The 19,088-nt window shown below is 38.5% G+C and overlaps 1 protein-coding gene across 1 annotated transcript in view; it reads left to right on the top strand.

The window, feature by feature from the left end:
* LOC132818191 (glycogen phosphorylase, liver form-like) overlaps nt 1-19,088 on the top strand; it is a 167,607-nt gene that overhangs the window by 107,150 nt on the left and 41,369 nt on the right. The window contains exons 17-21 of the mRNA XM_060828968.1: nt 2,544-2,751; nt 6,549-6,683; nt 11,615-11,681; nt 12,646-12,793; nt 18,255-18,369. Of these exons, the coding sequence (XP_060684951.1) occupies nt 2,544-2,751; nt 6,549-6,683; nt 11,615-11,681; nt 12,646-12,793; nt 18,255-18,369 (673 nt within the window). The remainder of the gene's footprint in view (nt 1-2,543; nt 2,752-6,548; nt 6,684-11,614; nt 11,682-12,645; nt 12,794-18,254; nt 18,370-19,088) is intronic.

Genomic DNA, 19,088 nt, shown 5'->3' on the forward strand with positions numbered 1-19,088 from the left:
AAAGGATGGTAGAAGCAGGAACTCTCAAGAATTTAAGAACCACTTAGAACAGCAGTTGAAACATCATAGCATGCACATCTTTGAGCCAAATGATAGAAAATGGGATTAGAACAGATGGCCGTTTGATGACCAGTGCAGACACAATAGGCTGAAGGGATCCTTCCATGCTGTAAAAACTCTATGACTTTAATTATTTGTAGGTTTCAAATATTTATTTTATGAGTATTATTGTTTAAACATATAAAGGTTAATTTTCCACTTAAAACTCCTGACTTCATGATTTCCTGTACTTTAGAAGTTATTTAGAAAAAGAAAGAGCTGATAATATGGGATTTCCCAGCATGTTTACTTTATTTGCGGGAATTGCAACGCAGAAAATCTCTGTATAACCAACCAAGTTATTAATATGATTATTGAAATATGTCAAAGATGTGTATTTTGATTGCACTCATAATTGTTAATCTTTGATTTAACAGTTATTGCTTTTTGAATGACAGCAACTTTATTGATATGTTTAACTAAAGTGTTGAATTTTGCCAAAAATCAGCTAAGTGTCAATTTTGGCATTGAGGCTTTCTCATCATGAGCTCTTACAAGTCTTCTCATGCTGGTCTTCTCAAACTAATCATATTACTTATGCACCATGTCTTTATGTCATTCCCCTCCCGACTTGCTGCAGCCAAAATTACTGGCTACTGCCGGGATGTCCAGGGTTTCTCTTTAAAACTGAGCCATGTACCTGGTCAAGCACTGGCAGTCTGTAGCTTCTCAGCATGGTCCCTGTAGGTCAGTTGCTCAAGACATGTCAGAGAGAGCAGAATGGCACCCCGCTTTGCTGACAGAGATCTGGACATTCTGGTGGATATGGTCTGGTCACTGCATTAGAACATGCTTTGAGATATTGGCATCTGGTGTCCAAGCTGGAAGGCCGGAGGAGCAAGCAGTAAGCTTGTCACCAGGTTATTCCTCCAACTTGCATGTCAGAAATTCGCACCATCTAGTTTCTATTAGGCAGGTAGGAAAATGGAAAACTGCAGATCCATGAAGTAAGACAATGTAATAATGAGGATGTTAATACATGAAAATAAGCCTTAACACTCACTTGTGAGAATCTCGCTGTTCAATAATTGATTGGAAAATGTGATATTTTGTTCTCAATGTCAGGAATCTCCTTACCACCGATCTAAACAAATTTGCCCAATTTTCTAACCAAGGCCTATGCCACTAAGTATTACTGTCTACATATACATTTATCAATTTTCCAATACATAGACTTGTTTATGCCTTGCACAAGTTTTGATCAAATTTTACAAACATATTCTTCCAATCATAATAAGCTTTGCAGACATCGTCTAACCTTTGCATATCCACTAAGGATATTTATTAAAAGGTGGCACATACAAATATATAATTATATGAGGGACATTACTTAATGCCTGTATGACAATATAATAAAATGAGTCATTCCTTTATGTAATTTCCCTATTTTATAATTTGGTAGAAAAGCAAGGTATCTTCAAAGTATGAAATATATTTTAGTGTGGATCTTTGCATTTAAAATGGAAGACTGAAACAGACTGTTCTAGTAGTTAAATTACTGTTAAATGCCTCCACAAGATTAAAGGTTAGGAGTTGCACTTGGATGGGTGCAGCCCCAACAACACTCAAGAAGCTTGACACCATCCAGGATAAAGCAGCCGTTGATTAGTACTATATCCACAAAAGCATCCACTCCCTCCACCACCAAAGCTCAGTAGCAGTAATGAGTACTATCTACAAAATGCACTGCAGAAATTCACCTTAGATCATCAAACACCTTCTAAACCCACTACTTTCCATCTAGAAGGACAAGGGCAGCAGAAATATGAGAACACCACCACCTTCAAGTTCCCCTCCAAGCTATTCATCATCCTGACTTGGGGATATATCACTGTTCCTTCACTGTTGATGGGTCAAGATCTAGGAATTCCCTCCCTAATCGCACTGTGGGTCAGCCCACAGCAGGTGGTCTGCAACAGGACAAGAAGGCAGCTCACCACTACCTTCTCAAGAGCGACCAGGGACAGACAATAAATGCTGGTCAGCCAACGATGCCCACATTCCACAAATGAATAAATTTTTGATAAGTTGTCAAATTACAAGTGTATTCAGAAGTTCCAACTGTGCCAGGGGGATTTTACAATGACAACCTTTGTCAGGCCAGTGAACTGTTTTTGATATTATATATGTTGTTGATGTGTGCAAGTAATATCAATCATCAGTTATCTTCGAGGTTACAATGCTGACAAGCTAACATTACTGGATGTTGATACCTGGCAAATCTAGCAGTATAACCTTCCACTCCTTGAAAGAGAACTTAGACTTTCCAGCTCATAATGAGTAAATTGTTACTCCTGGTATTGAAGGACTGGGTTATATAAAAATGAGTGTGTGCCATCAAATTATTAGGCCATTATTTCCTTCAGCCCTTTCCTTGTTGAGTTCTTCAGATGCTTTTTGTTCTATATAGCAATATTAATCAATTTTAACTGATCTATTTACAGTTATTCCAGCAACAGACCTGTCACAGCAAATCTCCACAGCTGGCACAGAGGCTTCTGGCACAGGAAATATGAAGTTCATGCTGAATGGTGCCCTGACTATTGGTACTATGGATGGAGCAAATGTGGAAATGGCTGAGGAAGCTGGTGAAAAAAGTATGTTCATTTTTGGCATGAGGGTTCAAGACGTGAAGGAACTGGACAAGAAAGGGTACGTTTGTAATAAAAGTTAACAAATATTGTTTGCAGTGACCATGACAAATTACTTATAATGTTAAATAGTAATGGAAAACAAAGGTGGGCAGAGCAGCAAACGTATGCAACACAAATATTTATCTTTAAATTACTATTGATCTATATTGCTACTAATTCCAATCAATTATCTTGATATATAAAAAATAACATCACAATGGATACATTTGAGCAACAGCTTATTTAAAACTGGTACCACTGTTAATAATTTATTGGCCATCAGCTGAAATTAACAGTAGGTCTTGTTTACAAGCTGGTGGTTAAACTTAATCATCATGAGACTCAGTGATGCCTTGGGACTTCATGAGGTCTGCAGTCAATATAAGGGCATACCAGCTTACAATGGTGGTAGTGTCTTGAAGTCTAATCCAATGAGTATGACTGTTAAGCCATTGTTTGACTAGTCTGTGGGACAGCTCTTGCACAAGCCTCCAAATTTAGTGAGAACTTTGCAAGGTTGACAAGACTGGCTGTGTCAATGTCATTTCCAATGCCAAGGTCACTGCCTGGTGGTCTGTCTGGTTTTATTCCATTTCTGAAGCAGTTTGTTGCATTTAAGTGACATAGAGTCATAGATATGTACAGCATGGAAACAGACCCTTCGGTCCAACCTGTCCATGCCGACCAGATATCCCAACCCAATCTAGTCCCACCTGCCAGCACCTGGCCCATATCCCTCCAAACCCTTCCAGTCATATACCCATCCAAATGCCACTTAAATGTTGTAATTGTACCAGCCTCCACCACTTCCTCTGGCAGCTCATTCCATACCTGTACCACCTTCTGTGTGAAAAAGTTGCCCCTTTGCAGAGAATAGTTAAGAGTCAACTGCATTGGCATGGGTTTGGAGTAACAAGTATGCCAGACTATAGGTATGGCAGATTTCCATTCCTAAAGGGCATGGATGAACAAGGTAGGTATTTACAATAATCAATGTTAGTTTAAATAAAGACGCAATGACTATTTAACAGGAAGCGTAGGAAGCAGGAGAGAAGGAATTGAGAGGAAAAGGAGACATAAAAGTAATGGAGCAGTAACCAAAATGTGCTATGCAAATTAACACTGAGCAATTTCAGAATTTATTGACATGGCAGAAATTACAGCAGTCAAGTCAGGGTTGTAAAGAGATGACAAGAAGGAAATGACTTTTATATAAAGATCAAGTATGAGATTTTGTAGTGGTATGAAGTTGACTTATAGATGGAGTGAAATCAGCTTGAACTAATGCCTAGGTTCAAGAAGAATTATCAGGGTGAATGGATCCAGGAAGTATTCAAGATACAAAGTTTTAGTCAGTATACTGGTGGGATTTGTTCAGAGGGCATGAGAACATTGGAAAGTAAACCATTTTTCAAGATAATTGATGTAGATGCCTAGCAGAGGTGCATAGTAGCATCTAGCATTAAGTGTGATCCACAAATCTATTATAATAGCAGAGGAGCAAAGGGATTTAAATAAAGGAACCAAAATCAATGGCAGTCCAGAAGGGAGGAGTGCAAATGAGGGAGTTGGGTGGAAGAGAAATGAATTGAGAACAGCATTGGGGTTTTAAGGAACTAGTCCAGTCTAATGTAGGATGATGCAGGAATCCAGAGTGCCATTGGATCAGTGCAGAGTTAGTGGCTACAGGGAGCCTGGAGGAAACCATAAAGCTGACAGAGTTTAATCCCAGTGAAGGTGTAGAAAGCTGTATCAGAACAGGTATTGTAATTAAAGTAGTCTGGCAGATAATACAATCTCAGTAGAAAGCAGTGTTGGAGCTCACATTAAAGCCTAGAATCCATTGAAATAGAATCAAGGTAACCAAAGCCGATTAAACCAACAAGTCCAAAGGCCTAGGAAATCAAAAGTGATTTTCAGCTCAGAGCACAAATATATAAAACAAGTGGATCAGAGGATGATATGTTAGATGTAATTGAACTTGTAAACTGAGTCAAAATATACCCATTTATAGGGGCGGCAGGTCTTAAAATCTAGAGGCAAGCAAAATTAAAGAAAGGAGCAATGAATTATTATCTTTTGAACTTTTTTAAACTCTTGTCTTTACTCTTAAAGATTAATGGTTCAGCATATTGTGATTTAGGCTATAAACTGATGAACAGCTTTATGTTGACAATGGTTAGAAAATAGAAAATAATAGCTGTGTGCAATAGATTGCCCATATGACCTTATTTTCCTACTTCTCTGCCATTTATGCAATTATCATGAATAGTTTTGAAGATGGTCAAATGAGAATACTTCAGCCCCTACAAGAGAAAGTAAGAAGCCTTATATTCAAGAACTGCATTGGAAAGAGCATAAAAATAACCTAGTATGAGTAAGAACAAAGCATAAAGTACTCCTTGCATCAATTGCAAATGAATTTTTCTGCACTGCTTGCTTTCTTTAATATCCCTGTTCTTTATACATTCCTAAAACTTTTATTTCCCCTTCATTTACAAGAGTGTTTCAAACAATACTGCACAGACTGAGACTTGAAACTGTGATGAAGCCTCAATATTATTCTTTGGAAAGAAAAATAAAATTAGAGGAAAATTAGATTTAAGTTTTCAATTCTGTAAATGTTCAGTTCAGACCTTTTTTAAATACAAGACCAAAAAATTATTTTGAATAGAGAGATAAACGAGAATTCCGAGAAATCATGTGATTTCAGCAAATGACTAAAAAGCCCTACCCTCCCTCCTGCCTGGAAGATAATTGCTAAGGTATTGCTGAGCTTTGCAATCCAGAAAGTAAGCAAAAGCGAGGGAACAGAGAAACAGTTTCATTCAAAGAGGTCCAGAACAGCTGCGGTGTTAATAATAGCAGTTTTCCAAATCTCACAGTGCTGATCAATGGAGAAAGTTGTGGAAGTATCAGAGAGGAAGTCATCCAACAAGGCTTTTGAAAACTTGAGTCTTGCACCAATGTTCAACGGTAAAAGTGAGCTGAGTTTGCAGCTTGTTTAAAAGTCTCAGAAAGATATCGGTTGAAGAAAATACCATCAATTGTATGCAAAAATATTTGTCAAAAAAGAAACTGATTACAACTATGTCAGCTAAATAGGGAGCATTAGCATGGAAATAGCTATGAATCTTCTCTAAGGTTTGGGTATCTGTACTTATTGTTGGGACAAAAGGATTGAATATACTTTCCGATATTTATATTGGGTATGTTTCAAATAGTTATTGTACAGCACAATATAGTTTTTGTTCAGTGATACGCTTTTATGTTTTATTGTTAAAAGTACATTGACAGCTTCATGTGAATATGTTCAATGACTAACCTCCACAGTAATCAAAAAGGAAAAATAAAACCTGTCATTCTGATGTATGACTTGTTTAATATTACTATAGTTGGAATCACAAAAGGAAAACATGGTGAGGAGAACAGAGTCATTTATGATTAGCTTACCCCTTTGTCTCAAGCTTCAGTGTGTTTGGCAGTTTTTGAATCTCTTCTAATACCTAATTTTCTTAGTAATACCTAACATTGAATTAAATACTCATTATCATAGTATGGCAGGAAAATATAAGCAGTGATGGCGAAAGGCTAATCTTGAAAAGAAGTACACAAGATGATGTACTAAGATCGCTACAAAATTTAACTGCTAAGTAGGAGAAATGTGATTTTCTTCCTGAAACCAATTTCATAAAATATTTTGTTAAATATCTATTATTATTTCTCAAGTTATTATTTCCTCAACCTCAATTGCATTCAATGGTCTGTCCTGCTTCAGGATATCAGATTGTTAACTTATGTTGATATTGTTTCCAGATATAATGCTTCCCAATATTATGAAAAAATTCCAGAATTGAAAGAAGTGATCGATCAGATTGCAAGTGGATATTTTTCTCCAAATCAACCTGAACTTTTCCGAGATATTCTGAATATGCTTTTTCATCATGATAGGTAACAATCCTAATGACTTTTAGAAGTCATTAATGTCTTATATCTTTTGTATCTGTTTCTGCCAAATATGAAGACCCAATTCTACCTCTCTCAGTGATTTAGTATTATCTAGTTCTCTTTACTCATTCCCAGCTTTCCTCCTTCTCCTTTCCTAATGTGTTTTGGAGCAGATTGCATTCTGTGACAATGCTGCTCCTTTAACAAGGTTATGCTGTCCTTGACTTTTTTTCCAGCAAGGTTGTAAAGTTGAAGAGTTTTAGGGCCAATTTGATTATAGCTAACAGATACTGCCTCAGGTAAAAGGCTTTTAAGTTTTAAAAGGAAAACACTTGGACAAGAAAGGGGAATGGCCAGTTGTTCCAGCTCAGCTTTTCTCTGGTTTGGTTTTAGCACAGTACTCATTTGAGGCAGCAGACCCAAAGAAGCAGGTCCATGCTAGTACCCTCTCTCTGACATCTCCCCTGTGAGACCCTGTGTTTGATTTTACCTTTTGTGCCAAGGGGTGTTTATTGTTGCAAGTATTTGGAACAGCATCACTAAGTTGAGATAATCTGTTGGGTTTTCAGATAGGTTAAGTTATTCTGTATTCTGTTCTCTTTTGTTTATGTTTCATTTGGTAATCTTGTAAATAAATTCTGTTTTGTTTAAAACTAAGTGGATTGGCCAGCTGCATTATTCCTGGAATATCCATGTTACACCTGCTTAAAACAACTAGCAAAGTTAGGGTCTGGGCTACTTGCTTGAAATGTGTTGGAGGGGGGAGGGGGGTCTGGCCTGGTCTATAACAGACTGGGGGCTCCTTGTGGGATTTGTTCTGTAGTTCCAAATTGGGATTAGTGTTGTTGGACTCGAAAGCAGCGAGTGGTAGGTGTTAGTGTTTTTTGTTCCAGGTGTTGAATTTGGATGGTTTAAACCATGTTTGGTATAGCAATGGCTCTTTCAGTCACCAAGAGTTTTCTTGGGGTGGAAGAAGGGACTTTGGGGGTTTTGCAAAAAAATGATTAGGACCAAGCTGCTGCAATTAGCAGACAAGCTGGAGTTGGAGCCGCCTCTTCCGTGATAATTGCCTCGTAGGTCTCTTTTATATCTTTCCCCTCTCACCCTAAACCTATGCCCTCTAGTTCTGGACTGCTTGACCCCAGGGAAAAGACTTTGCCTATTTACCCTATCCAAGCCACTCATAATTTTGTAAACCTCTATAAGGTCACCCCTCAGCCTCCGACGCACATTCCAGAGGAAAATCAAAATTATCTGATACAGTTATTACTATCACATAGGGAGATATGTGGTAATAAACTGGGAAGTGCTAACCTAATTATGCATGATGTAGATATAGGAGATGCTGTTCTGATTAATCAACATCCTTATAGGCACAGGTTCAAAAGGAAATTGAATGCATGCTCCAAGATGACATTATGGAATTGAGTTAAATTGACTTGAGCTCACCAATAATAATGGTGCCAAAACCAGATGGTGCCCAATGGTTGTGTGTGGACTATCACAAAGTCAATGCAGTTACAAAGACTGATGCACATCCAATTCCATATTTGGAAGACTGTATTGAAAAGGTGGGACAAGAAGATGGGGCTGTTTGTCCATGTCCAATAACATGGCTCAGGAAGGTGACTTCAGCTTTGGCAAATTCACTTTTAGCCATGTTTATCACCAAGCCTGCCTTCCGAATTCGAATGAACAAGTCTGATAAATGTTGCAAATGTTCCTTCCATGTGTGACTAAAATTCACCAGGTCTCCTGAATATACGACACAGTTGGCTAATCTGGCAATGACCTTATTGGTTAGTTTCTGAAATGTGGCTGGTGCATTTTTCATACCAAATGGCATGACTTTAAACTGATACAGTCCATTCGGCTTTACAATAGCCAAAATTATCTTCGCTCTGACAGTGTGGTCTGACAGATTTTGGCCTGATGGGTTGCGATAGGGTTGTGGGCAAAGGGGAGGTAGGACATGAAGTTGAAGAGTTAGCATTTGACCTCTGCAACATTGATGACCATTCTCCAGATAACCACCATCCCACCTTTGTTGGGGTGGGGGGATGGGTATGGGGGAGGCAGTTTGCTGGTGAACCGAGGATTGTTGCAGAACAAGTGGAGTCCTGCACATTTGGAGGGGTAAGGATGCAGCGGGTGAGGGTGGTAGAGAAATTGAAGTGACTTTCCTCAGGAAAGGGCTCACATTCATACTCCTCCGCCCCCACCTCAACGAATTCCGGATCCGCACAAAGTGGAGCTTTTCTTCCACCGCCTCCGCCTCCGAGCCTCTTTCTTTGACAAAAACTGCCAACCTCCCTTGGACAACCCCTTCTCATGCCTTCAACCTTCCTCCTCCACTTGAACACGACTTGACAGCCTTGTACCTCTTCACTGCAGACTGCCGAAATGACAGCTGCATCAATTTCTCCATTACCCCCAACCATCCCATTCTCCCAATTCCTCCACCTCTGTCACATCTGCTCAGACGAGGAGACATTTCACTTGCCCGAATCCCAGAAGTCCACCTATTTTGACCAACATGCTTTTCTTCCCTCCGTCATCCAGACAGCCCTCCGCCACACCACCTCCACTCCCTGTTCCATTGCTCTAAACCCACCCCCAATGCACTAAAGACAAGACACCTTGTCCTCACCTACCACTCCACCAGTTTCCACATCCAACGCATCATCCTTAAACACTTGCACCAACTCCAACTAGATCCCATCACCAAGAACATCTTCCCCTCCCCACCCCTCTCTGCAAAAACCATTCCCTTCGACAGTCTTTGGTTTGTGCCACTTTCCCCACCAATCCCCGCAAATACTCCATACCTCCCACTGCAATCAGAAAAGAAACAAAACCTACCTGAACATCACACACCTCATCTCCATCCAAAGCCACAAACAGTCCTTCCAGGTGAGACACGTCTCACATGTCTCTCTTCCAGGTGAGACACGATTCACATGTCTCTCTTCCAACATATTTTACTGCATTAAGTGCTTCTGATGTGGTCTCTACATTGGGGAGACCAAACATAACCTTAGGGAACGGTTCACCAAGTATCGCAGCCACATCCACAGGGGCCAATCGGACCTCCCAGTCACCGCCCATTTCAATTCGCCCAACTGCTCCTTTCTGACGTGATCATCCTTGGCCTCCTCCATTGCCAAAACAAACCATAGCACAAATTGGAGGAACGACACCTCATCTTCTGCCTGGGCAGCCAATAGCCCGGAGGACTCAATGTTGAGTTCTCCAATTTCAAATAATCTCCCTCCCCACCCCCCGGCTCCCTTCACAGCCCCACCCTATCACTTTCAATATTCTCTGCCACCAACTGGAATAATTCCTTCCATTGACCAACCAGGTCGTACCCTCTGCCTGTCTTCACCTATCCCCACTTCACCACCCTGCTCCCACTACCCCCTTTATCTGCAGCTCCCCCCACATCTATCCCCAATCGTGAGAAGGGTTACACTCGAAACGCCAACTTCTCCACTCCTGAAACTTCCTTGGCTTGCTGTATTCTTCCTGCCTCCTGCCCGTCTATTAAAAATTATGAAAGGCATGGATAGGATGGACAGTCAAAGTCTTTTTTCCAAGAGTGGGAATATCAAATACTAAGGGGCATATGTTTAAGGTGAGAGGGGGAAACTTAAAGGAGGTGTAAGAGTCAAGTGTTTTTTTACATAGTGTGGTAGGTTCCTGGAATGTGCTTTCAAAGGAGGTGGTAGAAGTAGATAAGGCATCAAATTTTAAGAGGCATTTACACAGACACATGAACAGGCAGGGAATGGAGGAATATAAACCATGTACAGACAAATGGGATCACGGTCAAACATGGTAATCTATATTATATCTAACATTTCTTGTAAACTAAGGGTGCGTGGATGGGTAAGGTCAGTAGGTAGGGTTGGTGACGCAAATGGATAAAGTTAGTCGATGGATATGATGATAGATTGGGGACCAGCCTAGTCAGACGGATAGTGAGGTTGTTAAAGGGAAAACATTTCTGGTCAGCTGGGATTAATCTACTTGAATGAGAATGTTTTATAGAGGGACCCAGAGAGCTGAGGAATTGCCTGTCAGAAATTCACTTTCCACGGTGGTCAGCATGTCAAGACTTTCACAAGGTTCTGATGTGCATCTTACATCAAACATCTGGAAAGTTTTGGGCCATTATAATCAAATAACAGGTTAACGGTGTTACTACAATTGAAGCTTCATGTATGCCGTTATTTCATTTTCTAGTTATTACCACATATTTAGTCAAGTGACCACAAAAGTTCCTCACTGGAACTTGGGCAAGAACTAAACTTTCACCTCTTGACTGGCCCCAGTGCTGAATTCACAGTGTCATCAAATTTCACATGGAGGTCACCAATATGTTTAGCAAAATTGAGGCACCAGTATCAATGCGGGGAAGGTAGGGATTTTGCTTGCAGCTAAACTGAACAAAATTAGAAGTGAAAATATTAAACAGCCCAAAAACTAAACTTGATGCTTTGCTCGTGATCAGTGTTCATAGAAAGTGATAGTTAAGAAACCGAGCCTCACCTCCACCAGATTTCAATCCTGGAATTCACTCTTGATATTCCCTAATTAACCTATTCGGAGGTGTTTTATGGAGCAAGTAAGTCTTGATTAGGGCTTCCAACATCCTATATTGAGAGTAACAGGCAAGTTCTGGGATGCTTAAGTGACCTCACCAGCTGTGCTTCAACCAATAATGTCTTAACAGGAAAGTAGATGCAAGTGACAATCTTGTCCCACTTTCTACACAATTTCAGAAGTGGAATTAAAAAGGGTGTTTTTCTATTTCCAGATTTCCTAATACTTGTTAAAATGCTGAGTAATTTCAATTTTGTAATTTATAATTCAATTCTAATAGCCTTCTTCTATATTTTAACAATGTTTCACATTACTTTTTATCCCAGGTTCAAAGTGTTTGCTGATTTTGAATCCTATATCAGTATTCAAGAAAAAGTCAACCAGTTATACCAGGTCAGAATATTGTACTCCTTCAATTCTGTTAACACATTTTAATGTAAAGCTCTACATAAAGCACTTAAGTAATCTGGACCTAGCCTTTATTTCAGCATTGTTCACATTAAGTTGAATAACACGCATGTTTCGCAGTTCGAAATTATGTTTTAGTTTATATTCAAGTTAACTTTTGGACAAAAGTAAAGTGTAGGAGAAATAGTGCTGGTTTCAAGTATATAGGTGGCATCTAACTAGTAGTGAAAGATAGTTTGTAGGAAGGAGCATATCATGGAGGTATGACTATTTTTCAAGCAATAAGCAGATGCCTATGTTTCTAATATGGGGAACAAGAAGTATGCAAGCTGGATATGCTTTACCAGCCATTACAATATAGGCAAAGGTTTTGGCATTCAGAGAACCCATCCTACAGTTTCCTTGTGTTGGGAAGAATTGGAACATCAGCAGTTAAAGTTTACATTTATTAGTACAGATAATATGCATTTCCAATGTCAGCTTAAACTGCGACACTTGCAACTGCGACACCACCATCCTTAGAGAACAGCATTTTTAAACACTTGGAAAAACAGCTTCTCTGTTTTTTTGGATTGTTCCTGGCCCACACCTGTCTGAGGTATATTTGCCCAACATTAAATTTTTGAAGTGTCAGTGTTTTTGGAAAACATGAGGAGGAAATTGAAGTAAAAGGCCTAGGATAGCCACTTCTCCTCAATTCCTTTGCAATACTTGGCCTATATGTGTCATAGTTACATCCATTTGCAGCGGTACATTGGGATGTAGTAATGCTGTGTGCTACTTCCCCTTCATAGAAGTTGAAAACTGAACTAAGGTTACCAGAAGAATAGACACTTTCATTTATTAGGATCCTCTGTGATAAACTATGATGAAAGTTCATAAGTAATTAGATAATATTTTGTTAGAAAAAAATCAGCATATTTTATGTTTTATCTGCACATTTTTACAGAACCCAATAGAATGGACCAAAATAGTAATTAAAAACATAGCTTCTTCTGGAAAGTTCTCCAGCGATCGAGCGATTACAGAGTATGCCCGTGATATCTGGGGTGTTGAACCCAAATTCTTGAAGATTCCTGCTCCTACCGAATCAAAGGATACCTAGAACTACAGTGTGAATTTTAAATACATTACTTTGTACAAAATTATTACAAAATTATAAGTGTAAAGAGGGAATATGCAGCATTTTGGCTAGTCTTTTTCAATTTCAACTAAATAAAACATGTTAAGTTCATAATTTAATATTCAATGCCTGAGATCGTTTACAATTTACCATTTAGTAATTGCAGGACTTAATTTCCAAAGAAGCATATTTTATATTTTTACAAAATGCAGTTTCAACTTCAAACATAGCAAAGAGTTGGTATCCAGCCACATTTTTATCTAAAAGACTATTTTGTTTTAACCTGCTGTTGCAACGCCATAATTTTATTACAAGCATAAGCATTACCAGGTCAAGATGATTGTTTTCAAAACATAATTCCATAGACACCTAAAACATTTTAAATTTAGTTTTCAATTGCCATATACATGGAGTATTGTCATTATCTCACGGGGTAAAACAATTGATGTTGTCATCACTTTGAGAAATTCTTACCTTGAAAAGGTAATTTTCAATTCTGTTCTGTTGAAGACCTTTCCTGCCCTTTTGTTCTTATTTCTCTTGAAGTGAAGGTTTGTTTTGTCTTCCACTGCAAAAATGTTTCAATCTTTTCAATTGAATACATTTTGAGAAGTTTATACTCAACAGTCTATTTAATGAATCATTGACCTTACATCTGCTAAGAAATATTCAGCCTTACAGCATGTCCATTCAGGTGTAACAAGTAGATTGGCAAAGATGAGATCTTTGTGATCATGAATGAGTCAGAATTTAGGGATAGTGATCCTGCTCTGTTCTCAACAGAAACAGCAGACTAGCCCAGTGTCAGCTGCATGCTTATTTGCTTGTCTATCACGGTTCGGTCAGTAGCACCGTCAGATCTGAATCACAAGATTCCAAGCAGAAAAATCAAGGATGATGCTTCATCCTGACCCACAAACTCTACTGTGCGTTGGAGTCTCCTCCAGCCCTACATCTAAAAAAAATTGGCTACTCCATTTGTTTTAATTTTCCCATCATTCTTTACTTGCATTAGCAGTAGCAAGTTAATTGTCAGCACTAGAGTTGAAAGCAGAATTAAATGACAGTCACAGGTTTACATATGAACAAATACAGCCTCTATAGAGGAATAGATAAAATGGGTTTAACTTATAATAATGGCAGTCACAAAGTTTGTTAATTTTATGATATGCAAAGTGATAGTTAATTGATTAAATCTCTCTGTGAAAACTGTTTTCTAATAATTCGTGTATTTTTAATGAAATAAATCAGCTTATAGTTGGTCTCATCTCATTGGAGTAATTTTCAATGCTTTATCCAAAAATATGGGAGAACATGTGGGAACATCTAAATTATGGAAAGATTTCCAATTTGCAAAATCCCTGAAACTCATCTAGGTATACTAATGTGAGGCCCAAACCATTCACAGTAAGCCTCAAAGGAACAGAGATCATTGCTAAATTTACTTATTTCTGCTTTTACAAAAACATAAATTTCCATATTAACTGAATTCTTTACACTTAAATTCTCATTAACGCATAAGCATATGAAATAGCAGCAGAGGTGGAACTTTCAGATCTGTCAGGTCTACTCCACCATTCAGCAAGACTTTGGCTAATCTGTCAGTATTTCAAAACTGCACTCTCATCTACCCCTGATAACCTTTGACTCCCTTGCCAAAAATAATTTATTCACCTCTGTCTTAAAAAGACAACCCCTTCTGAAATAGGGTTCCAAAGTTAACAACTTAGAGCAAGGAATTCTGATCTCTGTCTTGAAAGGAGAGGTTCTAATTTTCAAAGAGTGTCCCCTGGTACTGGACTAAAGATGAAGACACACTTGAATTTATTGTCACATGTACCGAGGCACAGTGAAAAGCTTTGTCTTGCGAGCAATACAGACCGATCACATAATTAAGTAGTAAAGATAAGTAAATAATAGGTAAACTGCGGCAAAAACAAAAACATAGGTACAGGCGAATGGTAAGAGTTTGTGAGAGTCCATTCAATATTCTAACAACAGTAGGGTAAAAAATGTTTTGAAACTGGCTGATGCGTGTGTTCAGGCTTCTGTACCTTCTCCCTGATGATAGAGGTTGTAGAAAAGCAATTTCAGGGTGGGATGGATCTTTGAGAATGCTGGTGGCCTTTCCCTGACAGTGAGCCTGGTAGATGGATTCTATAGATGGAAGGTTGGCCTTTGTGATTGTCCGGGCCGAGTTCACCACTCTCTGTAACCGTCTCCAATCTTGAATGGTACAGTTGCCATACCTGGTAGTGATACAACCAGACAGAATGCTCTCGATGGCACACCTATAAAAGCTGGCATGGTTTTTGCCATCATGCCAAATTTCCTCAGTTGCCTGAGGAAGAAGAGACGTTGTTAGGCCTTTGTAACCAGTGCATCCACATGAAGAGTCCAAGAAAGCTTGTTGTGGATGACCACTCCCAAGAATTTGATACTCTCCACCTGTTCCATTTCTGTGCTGTTAATGTGTAGGGGGGCATGAGTAACATCCCACCAAAAGTCAATAATGAGTTCCTTGATTTTGCCGGCATTGAGTGCTAGGTTGTTCTTAGGTCTTCCAACTCCCGTCCGCAGTCTGTTTCGTAGCCATCTGAGATTTGACCGACTATGGTGGTGTCATCAGCATACTTGTAAATGGCTTTAGTCTGGTATTTAGTGACACAGTCCTGGATATACAGTGAGTACAGTAGGTGGCTGAGGACGCACCCCTGGGGGCACTAGTGTTGAGTGTTAGTGAGGATGAAATATTGTCCCCAATCTTCACTGACTGTGGCCTGTGGATCAAGAAACTGAGGATCCAGTTGCAGAGAGTGGGACTTAGTCCAAGATCACTAAGTTTAGTAATCAATGAGAAGGATTCTTATGTATTTGTTTTTGGTGTCAGGATGTTTGGAGTTGTATCCTTTAATTTGACACTGCATCCCTGTGTTTTTCTACTAAAATGTATCACATTATACTACTTGGTATTGAACTATATCTCCCACCTACTGGCCCATCCCACTAGTCCATGTCCTTTTAAGTGGTACATTGCTCACAGTTTACCATGCTTCTAACCATCTACAGATTCTGAAGCTGTGCACTGTACACCAATGTTAAGTTCAGTTACATCAAGTAAACAAGGATTCCAACATTGATCTTTGAGAACTGAGCTACAAACCTTCCCTCAGCCCAAAGAATATCCATTAACCTGCTGTGTTTCATGTCACAGCCAGTATTGCCCTGATTAACCCTTTCTGTTACCCTTTCAAAAGTCTCCATTATTAATATTAATTGGTCTTAAGAGATTTGTTGGGTGACACTCTTCAATTAACTCACATTTGATTATTTGATTTCAAATTACATTTTCTAGAAGTTTCCAAACACTAAAATTATACTGGCTGGTCCGTAGTTGTTAATTATTACACTTTTATTTGACAAGGGTGTAAAATCACAATTCCGCAGTCCTCTGGCACTAATTGAGTTGAAGAATACTAAAAAAAATGCTATATTTCCCTGCAATTTTCATTCTTAATTTCCTCAGTATTCTTAGATACATCTCATCTGGCCCTGGTATTTTGTCAATATTAAATACAGATAACCTATTCAATATCACCTCCTTATCAATTCTAAACCCTTCTAATAACTGAATTTCGTCCTCTTTCACCATAGTCTGGGGAGCAACCTTTTCCTTGGTAAAGACAAATGCAAAGTATTCATTTATTCAATATTTTCAGCAGTGACCTCTGCCTCCATATACAAAATCCTGTTTTTCGTCCCCATTCTCCTCTTATTACTATTTTAGTACTTTTATGTCTGTAGAAAATTTTGGGGTTCACTTCTAAGTTAGGTCTATGTCATGAACCTCTGGATTTGGTTGTGCTACCTTTGCCTTTCAAGAGGATATTCCTTAACTGTGCTCAAATCATCTCTCATTTGTTTAGCCACCACTTTTTTCGATCAGCCTTTGACTTGAACAATTTCAACCCAGAACCTTTCTTACCCCATTGAAATTAGCTTTTCTCAATTAATTACTCTTAATTTGGATTGTTCATTATCCATTTCCATAGTCACCCTAAATCTTATGATATAGTGATAACTATCCCAATATTTTCCCACTGATACTTGATCTACTTGCCCATCTCATTTACAAGAACTAGGTTTAGCAATACTTCATTTCTTGATGGACTGCAAACATTCTACTATAGAAAATGTTCCTGAACACACTCTAAGAACTTTTGTCCCTCTCTTTCCTTTACAATATTTATCCCAGTCTATATTTGGATAATTAAAGATATCCATTACAATTCTTGCTCCTCCAATTTTTTTTTTTGCAGATTTGTTCCTCTACATCTTTCGCACTATATCATACTTCGTGCTTTTAAATACAATCACAGTAACCCTGATTGAAACTTTATTGTTTACACCCTTATTGTGACCCTACCTATTGGGGTACTATTCAGTGTTTTAGTGGTACAATACACTTAAGACTTCTGGTTCTCTTGAAGAGATGTGTTGTCAACCGGGTGCCAAGCTGTCTGTACCAAGGAAAGCAGAGTTAATAGCTTTGGGTTTCTTTTAAACTTAGATAAAGGAAGCATGAATGGGTGGAGTCAGAGTCACAGAGGCCCAGTGTTTTAGTTTTTGTTTTCAGTTGTTAAAGATGGGAGTTTATGGAGTGAAACCTAATAAATGCAGCTTTATTTTGCTGCTGCAAAAAGTTGGAGCTCTCTCTCTACTGCTAGATTCTTTCTGTCAGTGTCCTTTTTTCCTCGACTAGAGGAGATAGCAAGTGAGAAAATCTGTTTTGCTAAATTTGGTCTTGCCAAAGGTGTACTTATGGGTTGCTGCAATATTTGAACAAGGGATGAGCTGTAGTTAAATAATACATCACTTCATTGAGCATTTTAATAAAGTGCCATTTTCTTTTTAACCGTAGTGTTTTGCTTAAAGCCTAATTTGTGGCCAATTAAGTCACATCTGGAACACAGCATCATACATTTGCCTTAAAAGAAGATAAAGGCTGGGGTCTAGGTTATCTCTTTGATATATTTTGTGGGGGTTTTATCCATAGCAATTTGGGGCTCTTGTTGAAGTCAAAATCTCTGACGCCAGTTTGAGTTTTGGATTATTGGACTCAAAGACATGAGTGGTGACAGTTGGTGTTCACTTTTCAGATGTTGCATTTGGTTGGTTTAAATAAGGTATGCCTTGTGGAATAATGACTCTTTCACTTGGAGTGGTTTACAGAAGGTGAGGAAGGTAAAGCTTTCAGAATTGGCAGGCAAAATGAAGTTGGGGTTGCCTTTGTCCATGAGGAAAGGCGAGATAATTGCAGCAATATCTCAGCTTTTACAATTGACAGAAATGCATTTAGAATCTTTGGAAATGGCTAAAATTCAATTGCAAATGCAGCAGTTTAAATTCAAGGCAAAAGCAAAAATGAGAGAGACAACTTGCAGAACAATCAGCAAAAGAATTAAAACAGCTTGAAAAGAAAATGGAACAGTTTGAGTTTCCAATTGAAAGCAGAAGAAAAAGAAAGAATATTCTTACCCAGAAGAAAGGGTTAGAGAGAGAGAAAAAGGGAGAAAAAGAGAAGTTTTGAACCTCAGAAGTTGGAACTGAAAAGTGAAAGTCAATTTAAAGTTGTGGAGGTAGAAGTAAAAGGTGGGATTAGATATGAGGACAGTGATGGTGAGCAAACCCATCGTAGTCCTAACCTAGGGGGGATTTGTTTAAATATGTCAATGCATTACCAAGCAAAAGTATATGTTTGGTATAATTAACATCTACAATATGTTCAATGTTTATGAATCTTATATATGTGTTGCCCCTTGATGACGCTTTAATATGTACTTTGTATATGGGTCCATATTGACTGCCTTACACAATGTAAAAGTGGCTATTTGGGCAGACAATTGAGGAAGTTTCTACTTTTATGCATCACCACAATTCACTGTCTTCAGGATGAGAGAGAAAATAACTAGGAAGTAAAATTGGTATATTTCCACTTAAAGAATAATTTTAAATAGTAATAAAAACTGAAAAAGCAAAGCGCATGAATAAATTTGACTTCACAGCAATTGTTTTGATCCAACACAGATTAGGTTTTCAAAACCAGTCAAACCATTTTCCTTGCTCCTTCAATTCTCTATCCTGAAAATTTAGAAGAATTTCTCTCTTGTAACTCTATTGTCTCACTCCCTTATTTTATATTTCTGATGTTAGTAATGAGTAGTGGGCTATACTCAGATCAAGCATTCAGTGTGATCAATTTCTGTCAT

This window comes from Hemiscyllium ocellatum, chromosome 8, assembly GCF_020745735.1.
Source record: "Hemiscyllium ocellatum isolate sHemOce1 chromosome 8, sHemOce1.pat.X.cur, whole genome shotgun sequence".
Classification (NCBI taxonomy): domain Eukaryota; kingdom Metazoa; phylum Chordata; class Chondrichthyes; order Orectolobiformes; family Hemiscylliidae; genus Hemiscyllium; species Hemiscyllium ocellatum.